The sequence below is a fragment of the Eucalyptus grandis genome, chromosome 3, assembly GCF_016545825.1.
Source record: "Eucalyptus grandis isolate ANBG69807.140 chromosome 3, ASM1654582v1, whole genome shotgun sequence".
NCBI lineage: Eukaryota > Viridiplantae > Streptophyta > Magnoliopsida > Myrtales > Myrtaceae > Eucalyptus > Eucalyptus grandis.
The window spans coordinates 3208686-3230317 of NC_052614.1; the positions used below are offsets into that span (position 1 = coordinate 3208686).

The 21632-nt window shown below is 38.8% G+C and overlaps 1 protein-coding gene and 3 pseudogenes across 1 annotated transcript; 1 reads left to right on the forward strand and 3 right to left on the reverse strand.

Moving 5' to 3' along the window:
• The first annotated feature begins 7401 nt into the window (after positions 1-7401).
• On the forward strand, positions 7402-10872 carry LOC120291395 (annotated as a pseudogene).
• Positions 10873-11708: 836 nt separating this feature from the next.
• LOC120291397 lies at positions 11709-13743 on the reverse strand (annotated as a pseudogene).
• Positions 13744-13809: 66 nt separating this feature from the next.
• On the reverse strand, positions 13810-15052 carry LOC120291399. Its single transcript, XM_039308685.1, has 3 exons — positions 14904-15052; positions 14732-14789; positions 13810-13953 (listed from the first exon to the last, which is right to left on the reverse strand). Exons 1-3 carry the CDS (start codon positions 15041-15043, stop codon positions 13810-13812), a joined length of 342 nt encoding a protein of 113 aa, XP_039164619.1. The 5' UTR covers positions 15044-15052.
• Positions 15053-16194: 1142 nt separating this feature from the next.
• On the reverse strand, positions 16195-21600 carry LOC120291400 (annotated as a pseudogene).
• Positions 21601-21632: the final 32 nt, after the last annotated feature.

Below are 21632 nucleotides of genomic sequence, written 5' to 3' on the forward strand. Positions count from 1 at the left end.
GATGCTCATGGACAATCCTCCTCATGCTCGTTTTAGGTTTTGGCTTAGCTTCTGCAACAACCGAGAGAGAACCGATCACAGAAGGCCGTGCCGATGTTGGTGAAGTCGGTGGAGCAACCCCTTTTCACTATCGGATCTTGCCTCGGACCACCCCCGTCCCGCATCTAGACCCAATTGCCGCCACAATTGCAACTAGCTGCTGCCATTCCATAATTAAGTTCGCGTCTAGTGAAATTTTCGAAGCAATTGCTTGTAACTATTAAATAAATTCACCAATGGAATAGAGCTGTTGTGGATTCTGTTGCGGTGTTGATCTTGTTTGTAGTTGGCGAAATGTGCGATTGGTTAGTCATTCCATCTCCTCTTGGTTTGATCGGCTTAATTCGATGGGATACCTTGCGAAGTATTATCGAAATTTGATGGGGGCGTGTAAGTAATTTAAAATGAAGTATTCGCTATAAGAAGAAAATGGGTGGATAAAAGCCTTTGAAATTTTAAATTTACAACATTTCCGTAGGATGACGAAGTCAAGACAACTCAAATAAGGGAGATCCAATTCATGATCAGTGCTTATGATAGATAACTTAAATAGTAAACCACGCTTTGATCGAACAATTTAAATTTTTATAACAGTTAAGAGTCTTCCACCAAAATTTCATATGATATATGAGCAGGAGATCCTGAATTCGAATTTTTCCAAGCCTCTAAAAGATTATACTAAACGTGAGGAGGAGTGAAAGAAACGCCTCCGGGTACATTTGTTTCACCAAAATCTCAATAATAAAGGAAATTTTTTTCACGAACAAGGTTAGTTGTCCTTTATTTAATGATATATGATTGAAAACATTTTCAAATATTCAAATTTTGTCTCAGGCAAAAAAAAAAAAAAAAAATCTCATTTTTCAAAAAATTCGAAACTCTAAGTATTTTTTCTTTTTCTTTCCTTTTTTTAAAAAGTATTCAAATTTTAATATTTTTAAATATTTGGTTTTCATTTTCTTTTTCATTTCTTTCCTTTTATTTGCCCCCTTTCTTCGCTCACGATCGCCGAGGACAACCATAGGCTTGCTTGACGATGATCATAGGCAAGCTCGAGCTTGCCAACCTCGAGTGAGGTCAACCTCACCAAGATTGGGCAAGCCACGAGCTCGCCTAGATCTAGTGAGCCTCAAGCTAGGCGGCCTTCCACCAGCCATGAACCAAGGGACCCTAACACTAGAATAATATTTTGGAAAACATTTTCAAGCTCTTTCAAATGGGAAATAATTTTTATGAATTTAAGTTTTGGTAGGAAAACCCTATCCGTTGACTCATTTTCTTAAGAACCAAATAAAAGAAAATGCGGAAAATATTTTCCTAAAAACATTTTCACGAAACAAATAAACTTTTTATTAAACAGCTTAAACTTTTAAAACAGTTGGTAATGGTCTCATTAAATTATGCCATGTAAAGTTAATACTCCTGTTAAAAAAATCTCAGCACTTGACTATGGGGTTCGTGTGAGTATACTCTTCCTCCACGTAATAGTTAAGTTATTGGGTTTGCCTTTTAATATATCATTTGGATCTATCCTAGTTTATTTCACATGGGCATTTATCCCATTAGTCAACTTTCATGTGTCATTTATAATCCAACTTGAACGTGAGAGAATGTGTTGCAATTTACCCCAAGCCTGACTTGACCATGGGGTTTACATTCAATTTATTTACACACCGCCTCCTCAACCTAATAGTTTAAACTTTTGGATTGAATTTTTATACGACCTCAAAGGTTTTTTTTTTTTTTTTTGTTACAAAAACCCTAAATATTGTACCATTGTGACAAAAATAGCCATTTTCTGCCACAAAAATCCTAAACTTTGCCAAATATGACACTAATACCCTTTTTTAAAAAAATCATAATTCCCTAAACTTATACAATGTGAGCATAGTTTATGAGCTTTGGTGACATTAAAAAATTTTAGATATTAGTTTTACAATGGGCATATTTTAGGGTTTTTTAGTGATAAAAAAAAATAGATATTGGTATAACGATGGCATAGTTTAGAATTTGTTTGTGTGGTATTTGCATTTAACAAAAATTAGCATGGAATTTTTTGGTAGGCCAATATAAGAACTTAGAGGTGTAATAAGGAAACGGACTTCAGTTTATATTTAGTGCAAGATTCGGGATAAGTTATCCACAATTTATTTGAGAAGACACAAATCAGATACTTACTGGTAAACTTTACACCAAAATTGTTCCATACCTTTTATTCGCCGATACATAACATAGGAATCACATGAATCCCTTTGAGCTCAAAACCGAAAAACCAGGCCTATCCGTAAGCGGATTGAGTGTTCACTTTTACCCATGCTTTTTGTTATCTTCTCTCCTTTTTACCTACATTTTTTATACCAATTTAAATTGCTAGATTGAAACGGTCGAATTACCCTAAAGTCTATGTATTAATTCTTGACAAAGAAAACGTTAAAGAGTGTTTCTTGGGCACTAGTTAAAGATTATTAAAGGTTATTTGAAAATATCTAATTTACGATTAAAGTGAGTGAATTCTTTTTTAAAAAATGTAATTATTTCATTTTCGAAGTGTCTTGCAAGGAAATGTTTCCACTATTAATAATTTAACAAGACGCTCTTGACAATCAGGGAAGTTGCTATTTCCACAGCCAAATTGGTCGGGAAAGTGTCCCGCTATGAAATCTCTCTTTCATACTGACTTGGTTCGCTCAGGCTAATGTGCGCAAACCCAACGCCTTATTTTAACTATCGTTACTCAGCTAATAAAGTGAATATATATAAACAGTGAAGAAGAGTGATCTTCTCAAGACGTCGGACAATGAAAACCAAGATGGGAAACAAGTTTTTGGAAATACTTCTCCATAACAAATTGCGTGATTACCTAATTGTGAAGTCAAGATTTATGCGGACACATAAATCCTGTAAGATTTTATGAGATCATTACCAACAGTTCTAAAAGTTTAAACCGTTAGATGGATGCGTAATTTAATATTTAATTATTCTAACAAAATACTTTTCAATAATGAATCGTGTGATTATTGAAATGTAGAGGTCAAATTTTAAGCAGGATATTTATGTGCTAAAAATGGGATGGAAGTAATGGCAGATAAATTCTATGAAAAGACTGATTAGATCTGGCTCTTAAAAGGCAAGTTGTCGTGCATACATGGAAACATATCGAGAATAACTTGTGCTGATTTGCATCTACCAAATTCTAGAAACAAATCTAGAACTCTTAACACTACACATGAGTAATGTCAAACGAGCAATATAGAGATGGCATCCTTCTCAATAGAATCTATACCTATAAATAGCGATATTAGAGCAAGGGCCATGCATATACTTTAGGGAGAAAATTATTAGGAAGAAGGAAGAAGGAAGAAACAATGGCAAGAGCTAATCTAAAATGCTCATGGACGATCCTCCTCATGCTCATTTTGGCTTTTGGCCTAGCTCCTCTCCCTACAACAAAGGCGAGAGACCTAGGCGGGCAAGGCCATGCCGGCGTCGAAGAAGAAGGTGAAGCAGGCGGTTCTCTCTACCAGATCTTGCGTGATGTCCCCAGTGGACCTAATCCCATTGAAAGTCCCCCAGCATCGGAGAAGAAGGCGAAGCAACCCGTTTTCACTACCAAATCTTGCGTGACGCCCCCGGTGGACCCGATCCCGGTCATCATTGAGCCTTGTCACGGCCATAACATAATTGAGTCCGCCTTCGAGTGAATTTTTGAAGCAATTACTTGTAATTATTCAATAAATTCACCAATTGAATAAAGTTGTTGCAGATTTAGTTGCATACTAATTTATCTTACCTCCTTTTGGTCTCTCTTTTTTTTTTTTTTTTTGGAGTGTGTTTGAAACTATAAAACTTGTCACGGAAATAGTCCTAAAACTCTCAAAAAATGCAATTGAATCCTAAAAATAATCAAATTTGTGTAATTAAATCTTTTTACAAACTCCATCCAACTTGACTGACTGAAAGTGCCGACGTGGCTTTTTTTTTTATTATTTTGTCCCTCCTATGTTGCTTTGACATCTCTAAAATAAAATAGTGAACAAGAGCGATCTTCTCAAGCGACATTGGACAATGAAAAGCAAGATGGAAAGCGAGTCATTTGAAATAATTTTCTATAACAAATTGTGTGATTCCCTACTTGTAAAGTCAAGGTTTATCCGGGGCATGTATGTTAAGAATGAGATCAAAGTAGTGGTAGATGAATTGCATAAAAGGAATAACTTCGAATTTCACTCGAGAGAAATGGTCACGCATGCACATATATAAATTGTGCTAATGTGGATTAGAACAAAGCTTCTCATTCCTTTTTTTTTTTGTCAGTTTGTTCAGTATTCTTTCATGCGCCATTGCTATCTCTATCTGATTGACTTGCCTTGAATCGGATTCGCAAAAATGGCTACCAGCGTCGAAATTTCGATTTGGAAGCAGCCGCAACATGTTTTTTTCTCCATACTTAACAAAGTTTGAATATGCATCTATCAATTCTAGAAACCTAAATCCACAACTCTAACCGACAAATTTGTAATGCCGGGGCAAGCAATATGGAGATGGCATCCTTCTCCATGGAATTCAAACCTATAAATAGCGATGCTAGAGCAAATTCATGCATATATTTCTGGGAGAAAATTATCGAAAGAGAAACAATGGAGAGAGCCAGCTTGAAACGCTCATGGACGATCCTCCTCCTCATGCTAGTTTTAGCTTTTGACTTAGCTTCTCTCCCCACGACAAAGCCAAGAGACCTGGTCCCAAAAGGCCGTGGCCCAGAAGAAGGCGGAGCGACACATTTTCACCACCGGATCTTGCCTTGAACCTCCGTTCCACCGTTTGGACATGGCGGCCACCACAACAATTGAGGCTTGTCGCCGCCGTTCGATGATTAAGGCGGCCATTTTTTAATGGGTGGTCCTCCTTGCAATTGTAGTTCATGTTTCGAACGCAACACTTTTTTATTTTCTGCTACCAAGCTGATAAAAATAAATCAATTAAAAAGAGCTTCTCAAAACGATGAAAAGCAAGCCAAGAGGCAAGTTATCCAAATACCTTCCTATAATGAATCAAGAAATTGTCTGATCAGTAATGAACCTATTATACGAATATTAATTTAGTTCTAAAAGAACCCGCATCATCAAAGAGTAGGGGTGGCAAAATGGGTCCATAACCCCCTTTTTGGCTCATATTTTGCACTAATGAGTTATATGTGGCTCATATTTTGCAACCATTCATCACCCATCTCCATTGCTCGCCCCCGCCGCTCGCCCTGAAATGCCTCCGCCGCTGGCCTTCGCGACTTGCTTTTGAGCCGCCTTCGCCACTCCCCCGAAGGTCGACGAGCTTCAGCATCACCTCGTGAAAATCCAGTTCCCGAATGTCGATTTTTGCCTCAACAGCGCTCCTCGATGCGTGAGTCCATGCCGTACCCCTTAACCTTCGCGGGTTGCTCGTGGCATTAGCCTTGTTGACGCCTGCTTCGTTTTTGCGCATTTGAATCACTGAATGGACACAAGGGCTTTGAGTGCTTTGATTCTGCCGTTTTCTCTTGCTTCGCTTGACAATTTTTGTTCGATATGTTTCTTTGATGTCCGTGTCGTCCTTTGTTGGAGTTTTCTTTTGGCTACGTGGTGTTGTTAGTTAAGTAGCATGCAATCGGTTTTTGCGGCTTAGTAGGCTCTCACGTTTTCATGGTCTTTCACTGAGATTGTTAATGACAGAGAGAGTCATTGTTGTAGATATGAGACTTGGTTTTGCTCTTTGTTATATGTGCGTTAGTCGATTCTGCTACTGCTGAGAGATGCCGAACTTTAAAACACTTTGGAGCAACGCACCTAATGTGCACTTTTGAGATCCATTTCTTCTACTGTACTTTCTAGTTGCATTGTATATCATTTATTATTCTAATTCCATATGTATTGTGTTTGAATTCAAAGTCTTTTTCTTTGCGTTTGCCCCTAATCTCATGCACTTGCATACAGTAACTTTTCATAGGTTCTTATGATCATCAGTTTGATCCTTGCAGACCTCCAAAATGTTCGTAGAATTAGACCGCATCTTGAGTGGGTGTTGGTTTTGCAAAATGGGTTAAATGATGGGTTGCTAATAATCTATTTTCTTGAGATTTATTTTCTTAACTCATTTGTAACCCATTTAAAAATAAAAGAGCTACCCACATAAAATTGGGCTCATTAAATCCAAGTTGTAAAATGGGTTTATCCACCCTAATTTTTTTTTTATAAATATATACTTTCTTGGTTAAGTTTTTATAAATATTTCAATTTATAGGTTTTTTACATTCTTTATTTTATTTTCTATCTTTTAATTATTTAAGTTGCTTTTTTATTTTGATTTGATGTTTCTATCCAATTAGCATAGAGCCTAAAGTGAGTATGGGTTTTCCTAGAATATTAATGGGTTTTAACAATACGGATCGGGCTGAGATTAAGGGCCTGCATGCTTGTGTTTCTTTTTGTTGTTCATGAACAGATTTTCTGTTTTTTTGTTAAAATGAACAAAAAATAATAACGCGTTTGTTTACGTTTTGTTCAAAATACGTTTTTTTGTTCTTGGAACAAAATTAGAACAGAAATAAGAAACAAAAGAAGTTATTTTTGTTCAAGAAACACTTTTGAAGAATTGAAAGAATAAAAATTTGTTTTTTTTCCTTCTTCTTTTCTTCTTTTTTCTTGGTGGTCGCCGGCCACACGGCCATGGCCGAAGCGACCTTACCGAAGGGTCGCTTGCCCCAGCGAGCCTCAGTGGTTGGGCGAGGCTGGCCTTCGTCGGCGAGTCACTGGCCAAAGAAGAAAAATGAAAAAAATGAAAAAGGAAAAATAAAATAAAAATATTAAAAAATTAAAAGAAACAAAAAAAATATATAAATTTACGAAACGTGTTTACATTCGTTTTATTCTCAGAGCAACGAGTTTCTAAACGCGTCTTTCTAGTAAAAAATTGATTCTCACAGAAACAAATTAGTTTTTTTTATTTATGTTCGCAAACGACTTTTTGAGCCAGAAACACAAACATACGCGTTAAATATGGATCAAAACGAGTTGAATAGATCAATATGAATTGGACTATTTTCGATTTAACCCAAACCGAACTCAATTCACCCATTAGACAAGTCTATCGAATAATAACCATCTGTATAATTTTACTTAATCTCGATGTCTGCTTTTGCAAAGATAATGGGGAAAATGAAATGAAAACATTCCCATCAGATTCCAAGGAATTGAAAAATGAAAAAGAAATCAGAGATTTTTATTTTTATTTTTTTGGGGGAAATGGAGGGGAATTGCACAGGGCCTTAAGAAACCGCCTCTCTTAAAAAGCTGCAGAGAGGGAGAGAGTAAAATGGAGGGAAGTTTTGGACTTGTCGTGGCGCGCTTCTCTCTCTCTCTCTCTCTTCTCTCTCTTCTCTGTCTCTCTGCAACTCTGCGTGTCGTGGGAGGAGAAGGAAGGGCGAGTTTGTCTCTGCAATGGCGACCCAGGAGCTGACGGAGTACGAGCGCAAGAGGCTCGAGAACATCAGGCGGAACGACCAGATGATGGCCTCCCTCAAGCTCCACTCCATGGCCTCCCACCTCTCCGTTTCCTCCAAGCGCCAAAAGTACTCTCTCTCTCTCTCTCTCTCTCTCTCTCTCTCTCTCTCTCTCTCTCTCATCGTTTTTGAGCGATTTCTCAGGTACCCTGTTGCTCTTCTGCTCTGTTCGTGCGTGATGTGTGGGTGTTTCTGTTGGTGCCAGGATCCAGAGCAAGGCCAGGACCTCCGCGGCCAAGACGTACAGAAAGCCTAAGGACGAGGCGCCGCTCGTCATCCGGCGCTCCCTCCGCACCAGAGGGATGCCGCCGGACTCCGCCGGCCTCGTGGGCGACTTCGACGAAGCCGCCGCCCCTGGAGCCCTAGAGTCGAAGCCCGAGTTCTCGCCCCGGAAGTTGGGGCCTTTCTCGATGGGCGACGCGTACGACGGTTCGCCGTCCGGGGACGCGTTCGTTCGGGCCGTGTGGCGGGTCTCGAAGAAACCCGAGATGGCGGGTTCGGCGGGAGAGGAAAGTGGTGGAGTTGAGGGGTGTGAAGACGAGATTTTGAGAGATTCGGTCGCGGGTGTGAACGAACGCTCGATGGGTTGCGGAGACATCAAGACCGAGGATTCATCGGAGGTCGTTGTACAGTGAAAATGGAGGACTCTTCGGGTTATGGAATGAAGAGAGAAGGTGTTGATGATTCCTTGAAGTTCGTTAGTTCTTTGACACTGGAAGAGGAGAATGTAGCTAGAGTCGTTCCTGGAAGGACAATGGTGGTGAAATTCTTCCCTACCACCGAAATGAGAATGGTGGCTGTCGGAAACAAGTATGGAAATGTTGGGTTTTGGAATATGAATCCCAAGGAAGAGGAGGAGATGGAATATACTTGTACCGCCCATTCCGGTCCAATTGGAGGGGATCTCAATCCAACCACATAACATTGGAAAGGTACTTCTGCTGCTTTGGTTCACCAATTGTCAGTATCGGTTTATCCATTTCTTCTAGGTATTATGTTGAATTACCGATAATTGCCTTGACTAGCCTAATGTTAATTGAAAAGCACCTTTCTGAGGTGCAGGAATGTGGATACGTGATTGGAACGAATGCAGGAATTCGTGTTTACGTGCTTCATGCTGACCATGAATTCTATTATGATCAGTTTCCTGTCAGCCGGTCGGGTTCAATGTTTGATTATTGAATTATTGCCGATTGTATTTTTGAACTGTCAACATGATGACCTGTTTAGTGCCTCTTATGCGTTTCTCTTATATATTCTTAACATCTGGAAACTTTATTTCCTCACTAACCTGAGAAAGAAATGAAACTGAATTCAAATTTGAAGATTATCAGATTTGTCAAAATGCCTGATTGGCTGTATAGGAACTTTATTTGCTGTTGTTTGATTCAACTTTTCTAAGTTGATGAAAATTATATATGCTATACACATGTCGAAGCATATATGATACTTGTGTGAACCATGAGTTCCGCAAGAAAGGCAACCATACCAAGTTCTTATAACCACTGTGCATGGTAATGATCTCGATAAGTACGTTCTAGCTTGGTTTCCAATCTATGTAATTCATGTATGTTGAGTTGCGTGGCACATATGCTCTTAAAAGAATTTATGATGGTTGATCTTTTGTTCAGATTTTAACCTGCTGCTATAATGGATTTGTCCGCATGATGGATGTCGAGAAAGAGATATTTGATTTGGTACATGCAAGTGATGATGCTATCTTTTCGCTCTCAACGACCCAATGATGGAAGCTGCTTGTATTTTGGTGAGGTCGTGGTGGATTAAATATCTGGGATCTGCGGGTTGGAAAATCCACTGCTTTTGGGCTCTGCATGAAGATAGAATCAACACCATAGACTTTAAATCGCAAGATTGCTTTGTCTTTGCAACAAGCTCTTCCAGAAGGCACTGCTCGTATTTGGGATTTGAGGAGAATGGGTTCAAAGAGTCTAAAAGGTTATTGAACATGAAAGGGCTGTGCATTCTGCTTATTTTTCTCCTTCTGGTAGCTGCCTTGCAACGACAAGGTCAGTTGCAATATCTTCATAGGATGGAATAATAATGTGGACTTATGCGTGGTTGTTAAAAGTTTGATTGTGTTTTATATATTGTACTTTGAGTGGACTACCGAGTCCTTTTCTGAATCCTTTGGTGTTTTAAGGTTATCTTGGTTATTTTTTATAAGATAGTTGGCTTGTTCATGCAGTTTTGACAACACAATATGTATAGCAAGTGGGGACAATTTTGAGAAGACTTCTCACGTCTCCCACAATAACCAGACTAGTAGATGGATCTCCTCTTTCAGGTATGAATTGTTTAGGATATACTCAAGTTAGAATGCTTACAGAAACTTTCGGATGCTATTATTTCTTGACCAAAGTTAATGTTTTGTTATCATCACTGCAATTGGGTAATCTGGAGACTTGTGCACTCGAGCATCACATGTTAATGATATCTTTCATGAGCATCTGAAAGTGCCTTGAAACTCGATCATTGGCAAGTCAGGATCGTTATGTTTGTTTAGTGGCACCAGAATGATTACCAGCCGGGTTCTGTCATGAAATCTGAGCTTTAGGTTAGAAATTTATGAGCAAATAAAATGGCATGTTGATATAGAGGAGCTTCTTGTTGGTGAAGCTTCAGGTTTGTTATTAAGAACGATGTCTGAATTTTAACAGTGTTTTAACAATCACTCAGTGAATAAATGCTACTGCTACCTTATCAGAATCCATTTACATGATAAGGGCTGTGATCTTTTCCTGTTCAGAATATTTTCACTGGATGAGTAGACTTCATAGCTTATAAATATGCATAGATATTAATGGTACCTTCCAGGGCCTAGGTTTTTATTAGTTTTCAAGTATTTGTATCTATTTATGTCCAGCTTCTCCATGTTCTGTGTAGTTAACATTTCTTTATTTCCACCATTCAACACTAGAGCTACAGCTGTTGTATGTTCGAGTTAATTTAAGTACCCTGATAGTCTTGGGTTCATCTGCGCCTACTGCTTTAATTGTACAAGGAAAACTTTACTGGTACATATAGCATTAGATGACTTGACATCTCATTTTTTCTTTCTGGGAGCAGAGCAATTTGGGGCTGGGATGATTCATATATCTTCATTGGCAATACAAAGAGAGCTGTTGATGTTGTCTCTACGACGCAAAGAAAAACTGTCATGAGTTTGCAGAGTCCATACATGTCTGCAATCCCATGCAGGTTTGATGCACATCCGCTTGAGGTTGGGAGTGCTTGCAGGAGCTACTGGTGGTGGTCAGGTTTATACCTGGACATCTCCGTAGGTGGCAAAGTACTACAATCCTCGTCAGTTTGTCCAGTTAAGATCTGGTGCATTAAATGTAAAATGTCACAGTTTTCGTGATTTGGCTGTTGACAATTTTTGGCACTAGAAGGCTCTGTTTGTCTGTCTCACTCCCTCTGAAGTCTGATTTTAACTCAAATGTGTTCCGAGCCTTGCCAGCTTGACTCTGCGTAAGTCAATGAGAAATGTATTTCCAATGGCCATCCTCAGAATGGTATGTAGGGAAGCTTCTGGTTTTGCCAACGTACTGCATGTAAGTTCTATGCCTTGGAGAGGCCTAGTGGAATGTTGAATTCAATCTTCGTGCAGTCGAGACCTGTTTCAAATTTCTTTTCTTTAGAGAGGAGCGTATCTTCGAATCCACTTCAGGACGGAGTGGAAAAGAGATTCCCATGAAGTTACTGGGTTGGTCTCACAACAGAACAAATGATCATATAATATATCAGTAAGTCTACTTTGTGACTTATGGTTAAACCAACGTGTTGCAATCTACACTAAAACTCGGATCTTTTACCCGCTTCTCAAATTGATGAAAGCATGTCAGAACGTACGCGTGTTAATAGCCGGATGTAATGCGCTTGGCAACTCCCTATGTTCCCAAAGGTTCAGAAGCATCGCCAGTACCATGTGATCTACACTACATATCTCGTGACCTTTATAAATATCTCATCTGTTCGTACACAATCTATTTTTGGTTGAACCGTTTCCACACAAATTCAGCAGCTGCTCTATGGACAAAAAGGTAGAGCAGATACAACTGAACTAGATCTTAAAGAGTCAGCCTAATTGTTGCAGCATGTTCAGAAACATTAAGAATGAAGACATGGGAAGACGTTAGCTATCCCTAGAGCAATGATTTTATCTCTTCCAAGAAGTCAGTTCTACAGGTAGCAAAGTTTCATCATTGAAAAGAACAGCTTGTGCCATGAGTTTACCCAGCAAACCATGGTACAACAGACCTCTGGCAAGCCCTCCAAAAAACCAATATTTACAAGAATGATTCCCAACCACCAAATCATCTATTCTGCCGAGACAGGAAGTGAGCCAAAGGAAGTGAGTGGCGGCATTGCCCTTATGCCTGCCTTAGCTCCAACAAAAAGACCAGTCCTTGATTTTCGGGTAAATGGCAAAGCCTTTGGTAAAAGTTGTTTAAGTGCTGTCGAAGCTTCCTCTGCTGATACACCTGACGAATAGTTTCTTGACTTCCACTCCCATGTGGAGCCTACAAGTATATCTCGGGGTCCCTGAACAGCAAGCCATGCATCGGACAGGATTGAGGGGCTGTGATCTGGATAAGTTTCTCTGGAGAAAAGCATCACGATTAGGTGACTTTTTATTTTTCAGTAAAGGAAAAAGAGTCACCAAAAAGACAAGCGAGCATAAATACTTTGATGTAGATAGAGAGCCAACGAAAATGACAACCAAATAGCATACTACGTGAAAATCCTCATCTTCCCCAATGATCCATATCTTTTTGATAACGGTGGGGACAATAAAGCCCACCATAAAGCTTTCTGCATCACATTGATACAAGACAAAGGGATATGGCCCATACCCAACATTATCAGGCAGCTGCAAATGAGCGATGACTCCTCTGCACGTCTAAGGGAAGTCTTCCAGAGAGCTCGAGGAGGAGGTCTGCTTTGGCCCCTAGACAAACTATTACAGCATCATATTCTCCTGAATTGTCACAAATTCAATTAAAAAAGAAAAAAAGAAGAAGTTAGCAATACATATTTGCTTGGTGATTTTCTAGCATAACCAACTTTTCTATTTGATTATCAAAATTGAATATCTAACCTAACAACAAGGTAACCTGGAATACCTTCAAAATCAGAAAGTCTGTCAATTGATTTCTTGTGCATGTAAAGCTCTTTTCCTCCAAAGCTTGAGGTTGACATCTCTTCTACTAAATCTTGACAAGCCAAGAAAAGTGCCTAGTAAACTTAATTCAATGTAAATGACAATTAGGGAAGAAACAATAAAAGGAAAAATTAATTCTTGATGGTCAATACCAACCTGAAGATAGCACAAAGGATGGATATTCACTGCCTCAGGCATATGGAAGACAGAGTTAAAAGGTACTTTTATGTTAGGCACCAGAGCTTCTGCAGCATCCTTGTCAATTGACTCTATTTTACAAAAGGGAAGGCAATTTTGTGCATTCTGAACATGAACGAAGCACCTAGATCACAATATAATCCACTAACAAAAAATTCTAGCATGGTGATCGAAAAATTACATTTGTCAATATACCCAGGTGTTTTGCATCCATTGCTGGTCTTAAGATGCCCCTGCAGTAAACACCATATGAAACACCAACCAGCATTAAAAACCGATGCAAAGAAATTGAAAAAGCCTAATACAGAAGGTCCTAGACCACAAGAAGAAAGATGGAGTAAAGGGAGTTACTAGAAATTAATAGCAGAAGGAAATGTGGAAAGGTTAAAGGTTAAAAGGTAAAAAGGTATACTTAGGCAAAAGAAACAGGTGAGATTGACAAGTCAATGCATGATAGCAGAAGAATATATAAAGACAAAGCCCTCTAATACACAGCATAGTCAAACGTCGAACAGGCCTATAAAGCATTTCGACATTGAAACCAAGAGTCAACCTCAATTATGGACAAGTCCTAACAGTGAAAGACAGTCCAATCCCAGCAAAAGAAAGAACAGAAGTATGATTATAAAATAGAGTACCTTCTCCTAATAATACTTTCATCTAAATTCCACTCAAGCTCCACGTTTTGAGAATTTGAATTCCTCTTATCCACCACTCTTTCAGCAATATTTAGAAGCTTGAGACACTCTTTCCAACATTCTGCACCCCAAAGAAGTTTACTGCAAATCATAGAAAATCAGTTTATCTGCCCAATCAAATTTAGAGCCCCAATGAGAGGCTCCAATAACAAAAATAATCAGTCAGACTGGTGGTCGGGGAGGTGATGAGGACCTTTGGGTGAATACGGGTGAAGAAGTCCTCCAGCAATTCCAGATGCACCACCACCAATGCCACTTTCGTCATATATGTCAATTCTAAGATGCAACTTTTCCGGGCTGTGCTGCAAAAGTAAATTCCAAACCATGAACAAATTATAAAGAGTAATTCTAGGTCTGATCAACATCAAAAGTACCACCAAGCATATGTTAAAACAAATAAGCCGTACAAAATAACAGAGCCAAACAATATATGTAAAACTGCCGGGCACAAATGAGGGGATTGTAAAATCTGATCTTCAAAAAAGCCTATATAGAAAATTACAAAGTGGCAATGCACTTGAATGCTATGACCCATAGGCTGTCACTCCCAATGAAAAAGTGGAATCAAGAAGATAACAAAGACATGCCAGTGAGGGGAAAGTAAACGAAAAACATAGTTCAGTTAAAATATCAAGTCCCTGAGGAGTTAACATCTTGCTATCAATCGATAGTTCTACACAAAGAACTAGTTTTCCATGCTTCCCAATATCAGCAAAAAAGACAAATCATCCGCCAGGACTCAACCCTCATGGATTCATACTCACAAACATCAATTTGGTCAGACTAACCACAGCCTGTTCCTAGTCCAACTTCAGCCTAGATTCTCAAACTAGCCATTAACAAGTTCTCGGGGCATCCATGCCATATCTAACAAAATCAGCTGCACTTTGAAGCATACAAAATGAAACCTTTCGCAGCATGCACAGCAGCATTCCTTCTCCATCGCAAGAGCTCAGTGTTTAATCATCTCAGCAGAACCAGACCATGACAACCGCAAAGTCCCTTTTTCTTAGTCTTTTCAATTCTCTATTTTGTACATGAAATCTGCAAGAGCATAATGAACAGAGAGCAATAGGGTACCCGCAAAAGATGCCAGGCGACGGAGAGTCCAGCAAAGCCAGCACCGAGCACGGCGTATCTGCATTGAACACAAAAGACGAAGAATAAAAATCACTTTTTCCCATAGAAACGAGCGACCCACCATTCAATTTCATGGCTTTGAGTAGTGGGAAGTGGGAATGAAAAGCAGCACCTCAGAGGACGTTCGGCGAGAGGGTAGTGATGGGTAGAGAGAGACGCCATGGAAGGGGAGGCTCTCCTTCTGGTTCGGCGGCGTGGAGCATAGCAGGGGGGAGGGACAGCCGGTCTAGGAGGAAGAAGGAGCAGTTTCATAGTAAACGAGCGACGCAACAAGGACAAATTGATGATGAGGGGACACAAAATGTACCTTATAATCTGCAAAATATTTTCGGACCAAAAAAAAAAAATATGTAACATAGTTTTTTTTTTTTATTTGCAAATCTTACGAATATAAAGATAATTTACAGCCATAAGACTTATTTTACATATACGTGATATAAATTAAGGACACCATTTTCAATTTATAATGCAATAACGTATGCTACTAAGATTAGATTTGGTTAGCAATTCGCTGAAAAGAAGTATAATTACAATTTTGAGAATTAGCGTTCGCTCAGTTTTATTAATTAAGAAATTAATTAGTACCCCGAATGAGCACCTAAAGAGGTCTTACTACTTTCAAGGTAGATTACTTTTTGAAGACTAAAAGAAGAAAGAAAATACTACTTTCAAAGGTAATTATTCCAGTACGTGTATAAATTATTTCTCGACTGATGTTATTGCTTTGAAGATATCTTTACTACCTTACATTATTGTAGAAAATTTAAAATTGCGAGAAGCAATTTACTACCTCCAAAGGAGATACTTACTAAGGATATTACAACATATTAATCACATAAGTCTTTAGTTTTGATTGAACCTATAGGTTATACTTTCCTTTTGTTTTTCTAAGATTAATTAGTTTAGCTAGAGTGTGTAATGTTACAATTAGTGATTTGCTAAGAGTATATTAAAGATAAAACCTCAAATTAGTAATTGACCTGAAGTTATGGTAAATCGGCTAAATCCATTGTAATCAAGCTGTACTGATCTTTAGTAATAATTTACAAAGTATAGTATCATTTCATAACTTAAGGATGCCATCGCTAATAATTCTTCTGTAACTTTTTTTCCCGATTAGTCGTAACTCGATCATTGATTGGGGTTAGTAATTTTCATCATTGATAATAACTTCTTCATAAGATTATGATGGAATCACTTGGTAATTACCCACGATACTGTAATTTTCTTAAGTACATCAAACCTTATAGTTCTTAGTAACCTCTTAAACATTGTAATTTATTAATTCTTCAATCTTCAGATTGCTGTGAAGGAAAACCTATAAGCTGCTTTAGATTCAAATGATAATCTGAGCCGTCCAATTATGAGGAGATTGCAGAGCTCGAGCTCACTAAACTCGCCCAGTAAATCAGTAATGCTTAGTGACTTCCCTGCCAACTGCACCACAATAATGTATTGAAGGGCTAAAATTGAAAGCATTCACCGAAGATACTCCATGTGAAGCTCTGTTCGCTTACCCAACATTTGACTTGAAATATAAAACAATTTACACATTTTGACTCCTACAAAATCTAATTCTCAAGCTCCAATTGAAATAACATCTAATAGTGAGTAAGCATACATGCTCGACAATTCAGGACATTAATATTTAACGACCACCCATGCCATTAATCGCACCAGATGCAGCATTTGCTGTGTTTGCTGCCTGCAGTGTTGGCTAATTATACCCCACCACGTTGCCGTCGTAAGTTTCCATTAAGCTACTCGCTGATGGCATGTACTCTTCAACATATCAGGCTTTCCGGAAGATGAGGCGCCTTTCTCTCTTATATTCGACTTCATCTCTTTGGTGCATGATTATGAGGCTCTTCTCACCTGACAGCAATAAAAGTGATCAGTCAAATAACAGGATGCTAATCAGCAGCATGCCTTCTAGGGAAAATTATTTTGAGTAGAAGAAAAAATCATCCCAAAGGATAAAATCCTCCGCTTGTACAATATGCACACAGCATAACTCCCTATAAAGACAGCCACTGTCAAATTGGATTTTATCAATCATAGTAACGACAAATATTAATAAGATCGAGGTAGAGATAATATATGCAAATACACGACAATGAAACACTTACTATAGAATCGTTCATCCCCATTCTAGTCAGCTCATCGATCAACTTTCTCTCTGATATGTGGTTTCCGATTCCTATTCTTCTCTTTATTTGAGTTTTCGGCTTGCTGTTGACAGAAATTATGATGATTAGAGACACCTCATACAAAGAGTCAACTTAATGAAAGATGTAAATACCATGCAAAGTGTAGGATCAGATCGATAGACATGAGGATTATTGACAAACCTTGATCTCGTTTGCCATTTCAGGTGTAAGATTTATTTGTTGATTTATCCCAGAACGTGCCGCATCCATTGTGGAAACAGTAAAAAGCCTGATTGCTTCTTGCACATTCTCCTCAGTGGCAACATGGGATCTAAAAGAAAGATCAAACAGCACTTAAGGGAGACAGCACTTTCGTTATCACACAAAATAAATAAAGGTAAATTCCATCAGAATCAAGAACAGGCATGTGTCATCCAATTTATTCAAGAACCCAAGGACTGATGCTATGCAATTCAATAAAATCCTGTGCCATGAGGAAAACTATCTTCCAATTAAATATCACTCGAGCAATCCTAAAAGAACTATTTTTCTACCAATATGAAGAAAGGCATGACTCATCAAATGATATTTTCATCTCTTATCATAGTTGTGATGGTAGAATAAATAAGATTAAAAACACAAAGGCACAGAATGTGAACAAATAGAATGGAGACCACACCTTCTAATGTCATGCCCAAGCACAAAACAAACTTGGCAAGTCAATAAACAAAAGGTAGAGAACAAACAATCTTGCAACACATAAGTTGGAATGAGAAAACTTCATTTCTTCGCTCACCAGCATATGGAGCTAAAAGACAGGCTCTACTAGCTTGACTATTCCATGCTTCCTCAATTTGGCAAAATATACATATAGTGCCCCAGAACACTTTGTAAATTGCACAGGAAAAGAAAAAACATACAAATTGCTTGTTTTGCCACTAAAACCATATGCAGCATATTGGACATGAAATAGTTTCACATGTAAAAGTTCATCTGTCGTCTCGTGTTAAACCTTACAATTTCATTCTTGCTAAAGCCTCGCTTAGCCTGACAATAGCTTCCAGCTGCCTAACTGTAATAGGTATAGCAGCTGCCTCACCAGTATCATTAGCCTGCTGCCTCATGTCCTACAAAAGCACATGCGTGAGATGTCAAATCAATCAGCAGCCAATATACCAATTGAATCAACAGTCACCTAAGGACCTCAAATCTGGGTTAAAACCATCAAATTCAGCAGCACTCAAAGTGCACTTAATAATCAGACCAAGTAGTGGATCAGTTAGATGGAAATTCCCTATCCAGAAAGACATCGACTTGCATATTTCTAAGCTCTAACCAATGGGATGTGATTCAACATAAAAAAAGAGTAAAGCATTCAAATTCTTGTACACCTCTATCTACTCGGCCACAAACAAATCGTAAGATTGGACAATTATTAGCCTTAGCATGATGACCAAGGAAGGTTCAAAAGTTTATCTTGAATTTCTCCAAATACAAACACACAATGACCAACTTTGGAGGACATTACCACCTCTCTAGATTAAAAGCAATCATCTCTCAAGTGTATTCTCTTGAAGCAAGTCATGTATCATCTGATCAACTGGAACTATACTTGAGAACAAGTGCATATACAGGGGGGTGACAAGTGACGATAGATACCTGTCTGATCGTAATATAACTATTCTGCAGCAACGCAGATGCTGATTCTGATAGACGGGATGGCATTCAGCTCGACAATATTGTATATACCTGTACAGAGGGTAAATGCCAAACAGCTCAACACCCCACACATAGTTAACCAATAGGGAAATTCATGATATAACATGCCATTCATAAGACTATTACCTCTTCAGCAGTTTTCTTCTTTTGAAGTTTTACTATCAGCAGAGCTGCATTCGCAGAAGCATGGACTTTATGATATGGCTTGCTATAATCTGAAAAGAATTCTCAATTGAGTTACAATTAATTGCGTGCTATAAAATTCATATGAATATATTATGCTCCAATGCATATTAATATCTGTTTCCTCAGAAATGATATTCTTGAATGCTTCTGTTTCCACATCAAGTTGAACAGAAAATCACTATAAGAAAACTTCAAATTGCCTCTTTCTTCAAGCTTAGCTGACCCTGTAGAATTGGGAAAAATATATGAGCATTAGGGTAGGTTACCTTGTCTTGACTGTACATCCTGACATCTTCTTGATAAAAATCAGATCAAATCTGAAACATTATAGTTGTCTGCAAGTCAATATTGTCCTGTGCAGTCTGGAACATGAAAGGCATTTAATCAATAATAAGCAATAACTGACACCAACTAAAGGGGATAAAATTATGCAAACAGACCTTCAGGTCATCATAACGTCCTGATGGCGGGTTAGCAGCAGCAGAACAGATGTTCTTGAGTTGAGGACTGTTGTGATTCCTGCTTTGGCTATAGATATGGTTTTTGCTGCTCCATGGCTTCATGAATAGCAACTCTGAGTTCAAACAGAAGTAAGGTAGAGTTCAGAAAGCTCCTAAATTAATACTCACAAGGAGATATGTATCACAATTCAGTGTAAAGTACCTATCCTCCGGTCTCATTTTTATCAAACTCATCAATACAGACCACACCACCATCTGCCAAACCATTGCTCCTCCTTCAAGATAAAATTCCGCTGAATAGAACAGATATTTTTCAGCAAAAAGTCAGGACTTTCTGCTTTGTGAAGGAAGGGAAAAATGACCCATCAAGTAATGAGGACTCACAGAGCTGCTATCACGGATGACTGAGGCTGTAAGACCAGCTGCAGATGAGCCTTTTCCTGAAGTATAGACAGCAATTGGGGCTGTCTTCTCCAGCGAACTTAAGAAACTGAAAAGACAAATCAAGTCAGCCACATTGTGGTGATAATGCACCATTGGGACTGGATCTCATAAGAGTGCTTTCCGAAAAAAGAGAATATTGATTAGCGTGTTCCTCCAATTTGGTGAGGACGTCATTAACTAATATTTGAACCACTCAAACAAACAGCTAAGGAGCTAACCTGTGATTTGGCTGTAGAGGTCCCCAAAGCAACACATTGATGTCACCTCTTAGTTTTTACCCATCAGGCAAAACCTGATGTTGCATAGGTATTTGATTGCATCATTGGATCAATGACAGTCAAGTCTGATAGATATCAATATCAATCAGAATAGATAATAACGTACCTTTCTTGATCCACTCAAATAAAAGACAAGCCACTGCCTTTTTTCACATCATCGTGACCAAAAATAGATGGGGCAATTTTAGAGCAAATGTATTTGTATGCATCAGGTTGTGAGGCAATTTTTTGAATCTTCCACCTAAAATAACACACAGATACATCTATTACAGTCTGCACAAAAATAACAAGAAAATTTCTTGCCCTCATTAACAATAGCAGCATATCAGGTTCAAGTGACATGTCATGGAACCCAAAAAGTGATAATATCCTCAAGTTTCCATGAAGATTGTGGGGTATATAACAGAGAAAGCACGCTCTTATCATTTCAAAGTGCATTTTGCAGGAGGAAAAAGGCACAGCACTTCATAAGCTAAAAACTACCTCTTCAGAGGTGAAAGCTGCAGCACCTCTAGAGTTGGCCTCATTTGTTTCTTCCATGCCTACAACTCGGATGTATGGCTTGTCTCCACAGCAACGGCTCCTCTGTGGCTGCACAAAGTTACACCCCCAAGATTTAGGACCAGAAGTAATAAATGCAAATATCACCTTAGAATGGCACAGCATATCTTACGAGGCAGCTGAATTCAAGCTTGAAAGATGCTATAGATCCCCATGATGCTCAATCTTGTACCAGGTACAATTGTTTGAACAAGATGATCCACAGAGAAAAGAATATTTCTTGGAAGCTCCCCAGTTGGGTACATCCTTCCATCAGCAAAAAGAAAGGCCCATTAGTCAAACAGAAGTCAGGTTTTCTTGCCTACACAAACCCCGTGTGCATAAGAATGTTACCTCAGGGTTTTCTTGCAATTTCAGCGTCTGTTGATCAACATATTTGCTCCTATCAGGAACCACGAGCCATGGATCAAGTGGACACCTTTCTTCTCCGGGCTGCAGAAATTCACTTGCAATGAGCTGGAAGACACCGCATGAAAGTTCAAAGTTTAAGACGAGGAAAGACGAACCTGTGGGACCTTGATCACATGATCTAGGAACAATGGCACCACCAAGACCAGGACGGCAGGGGACCATCTTCACATTTCTACAGTTCCTGCACACCAAAGTCACATAAGTAGCTTTTGCCTTCGTCCTTGAAGCCCAGCAATGGTGATTCCTGCTATTTGACAAGCTTTGATATATTGAGCCTACAATAACAAGGCAACATCAGAATAACTGAAAAGAAAGAAGAGATTTGATTACAGAAATCAAATAAGTACATTCTTCTCCCTGTAGATACTGCATGTAAAATGCGAAAAAAGACACCAAAAATTGTACTGTTCAAATTCACTTGCGAGATTAAGACACAACTGATAAAACGGTGTCAGGCGATAAATTAAAACACCTGAGCAACCACTCTCCCAACCAAGAAAAATGACTAACAGAAAGAACCCACTAGCCCGACAGACCATAGACACGGGATCCTCCTTGATGTCAGCAAGATCTGAACATCCCCAGTCTCCCTCCTCCATTTTCACCTGTATCTCCGGGCACCTTCGACTTC

What these genes read in the sequence shown, in the direction of transcription:
- LOC120291399 (XM_039308685.1), bottom strand. Translation starts at nt 15,043, where the DNA reads ATGAAACTGCTCCTTCTTCCTCCTAGACCGGCTGTCCCTCCCCCCTGC. An exon ending in CTCGCCGAACGTCCTCTGAG is followed by an intron (nt 14,790 to 14,903) that starts GTGCTGCTTTTC and finishes TGTTCAATGCAG; the next exon opens with ATACGCCGTGCTCGGTGCTG. An exon ending in TCGCCTGGCATCTTTTGCGG is followed by an intron (nt 13,954 to 14,731) that starts GTACCCTATTGC and finishes TTACTTTTGCAG; the next exon opens with CACAGCCCGGAAAAGTTGCA.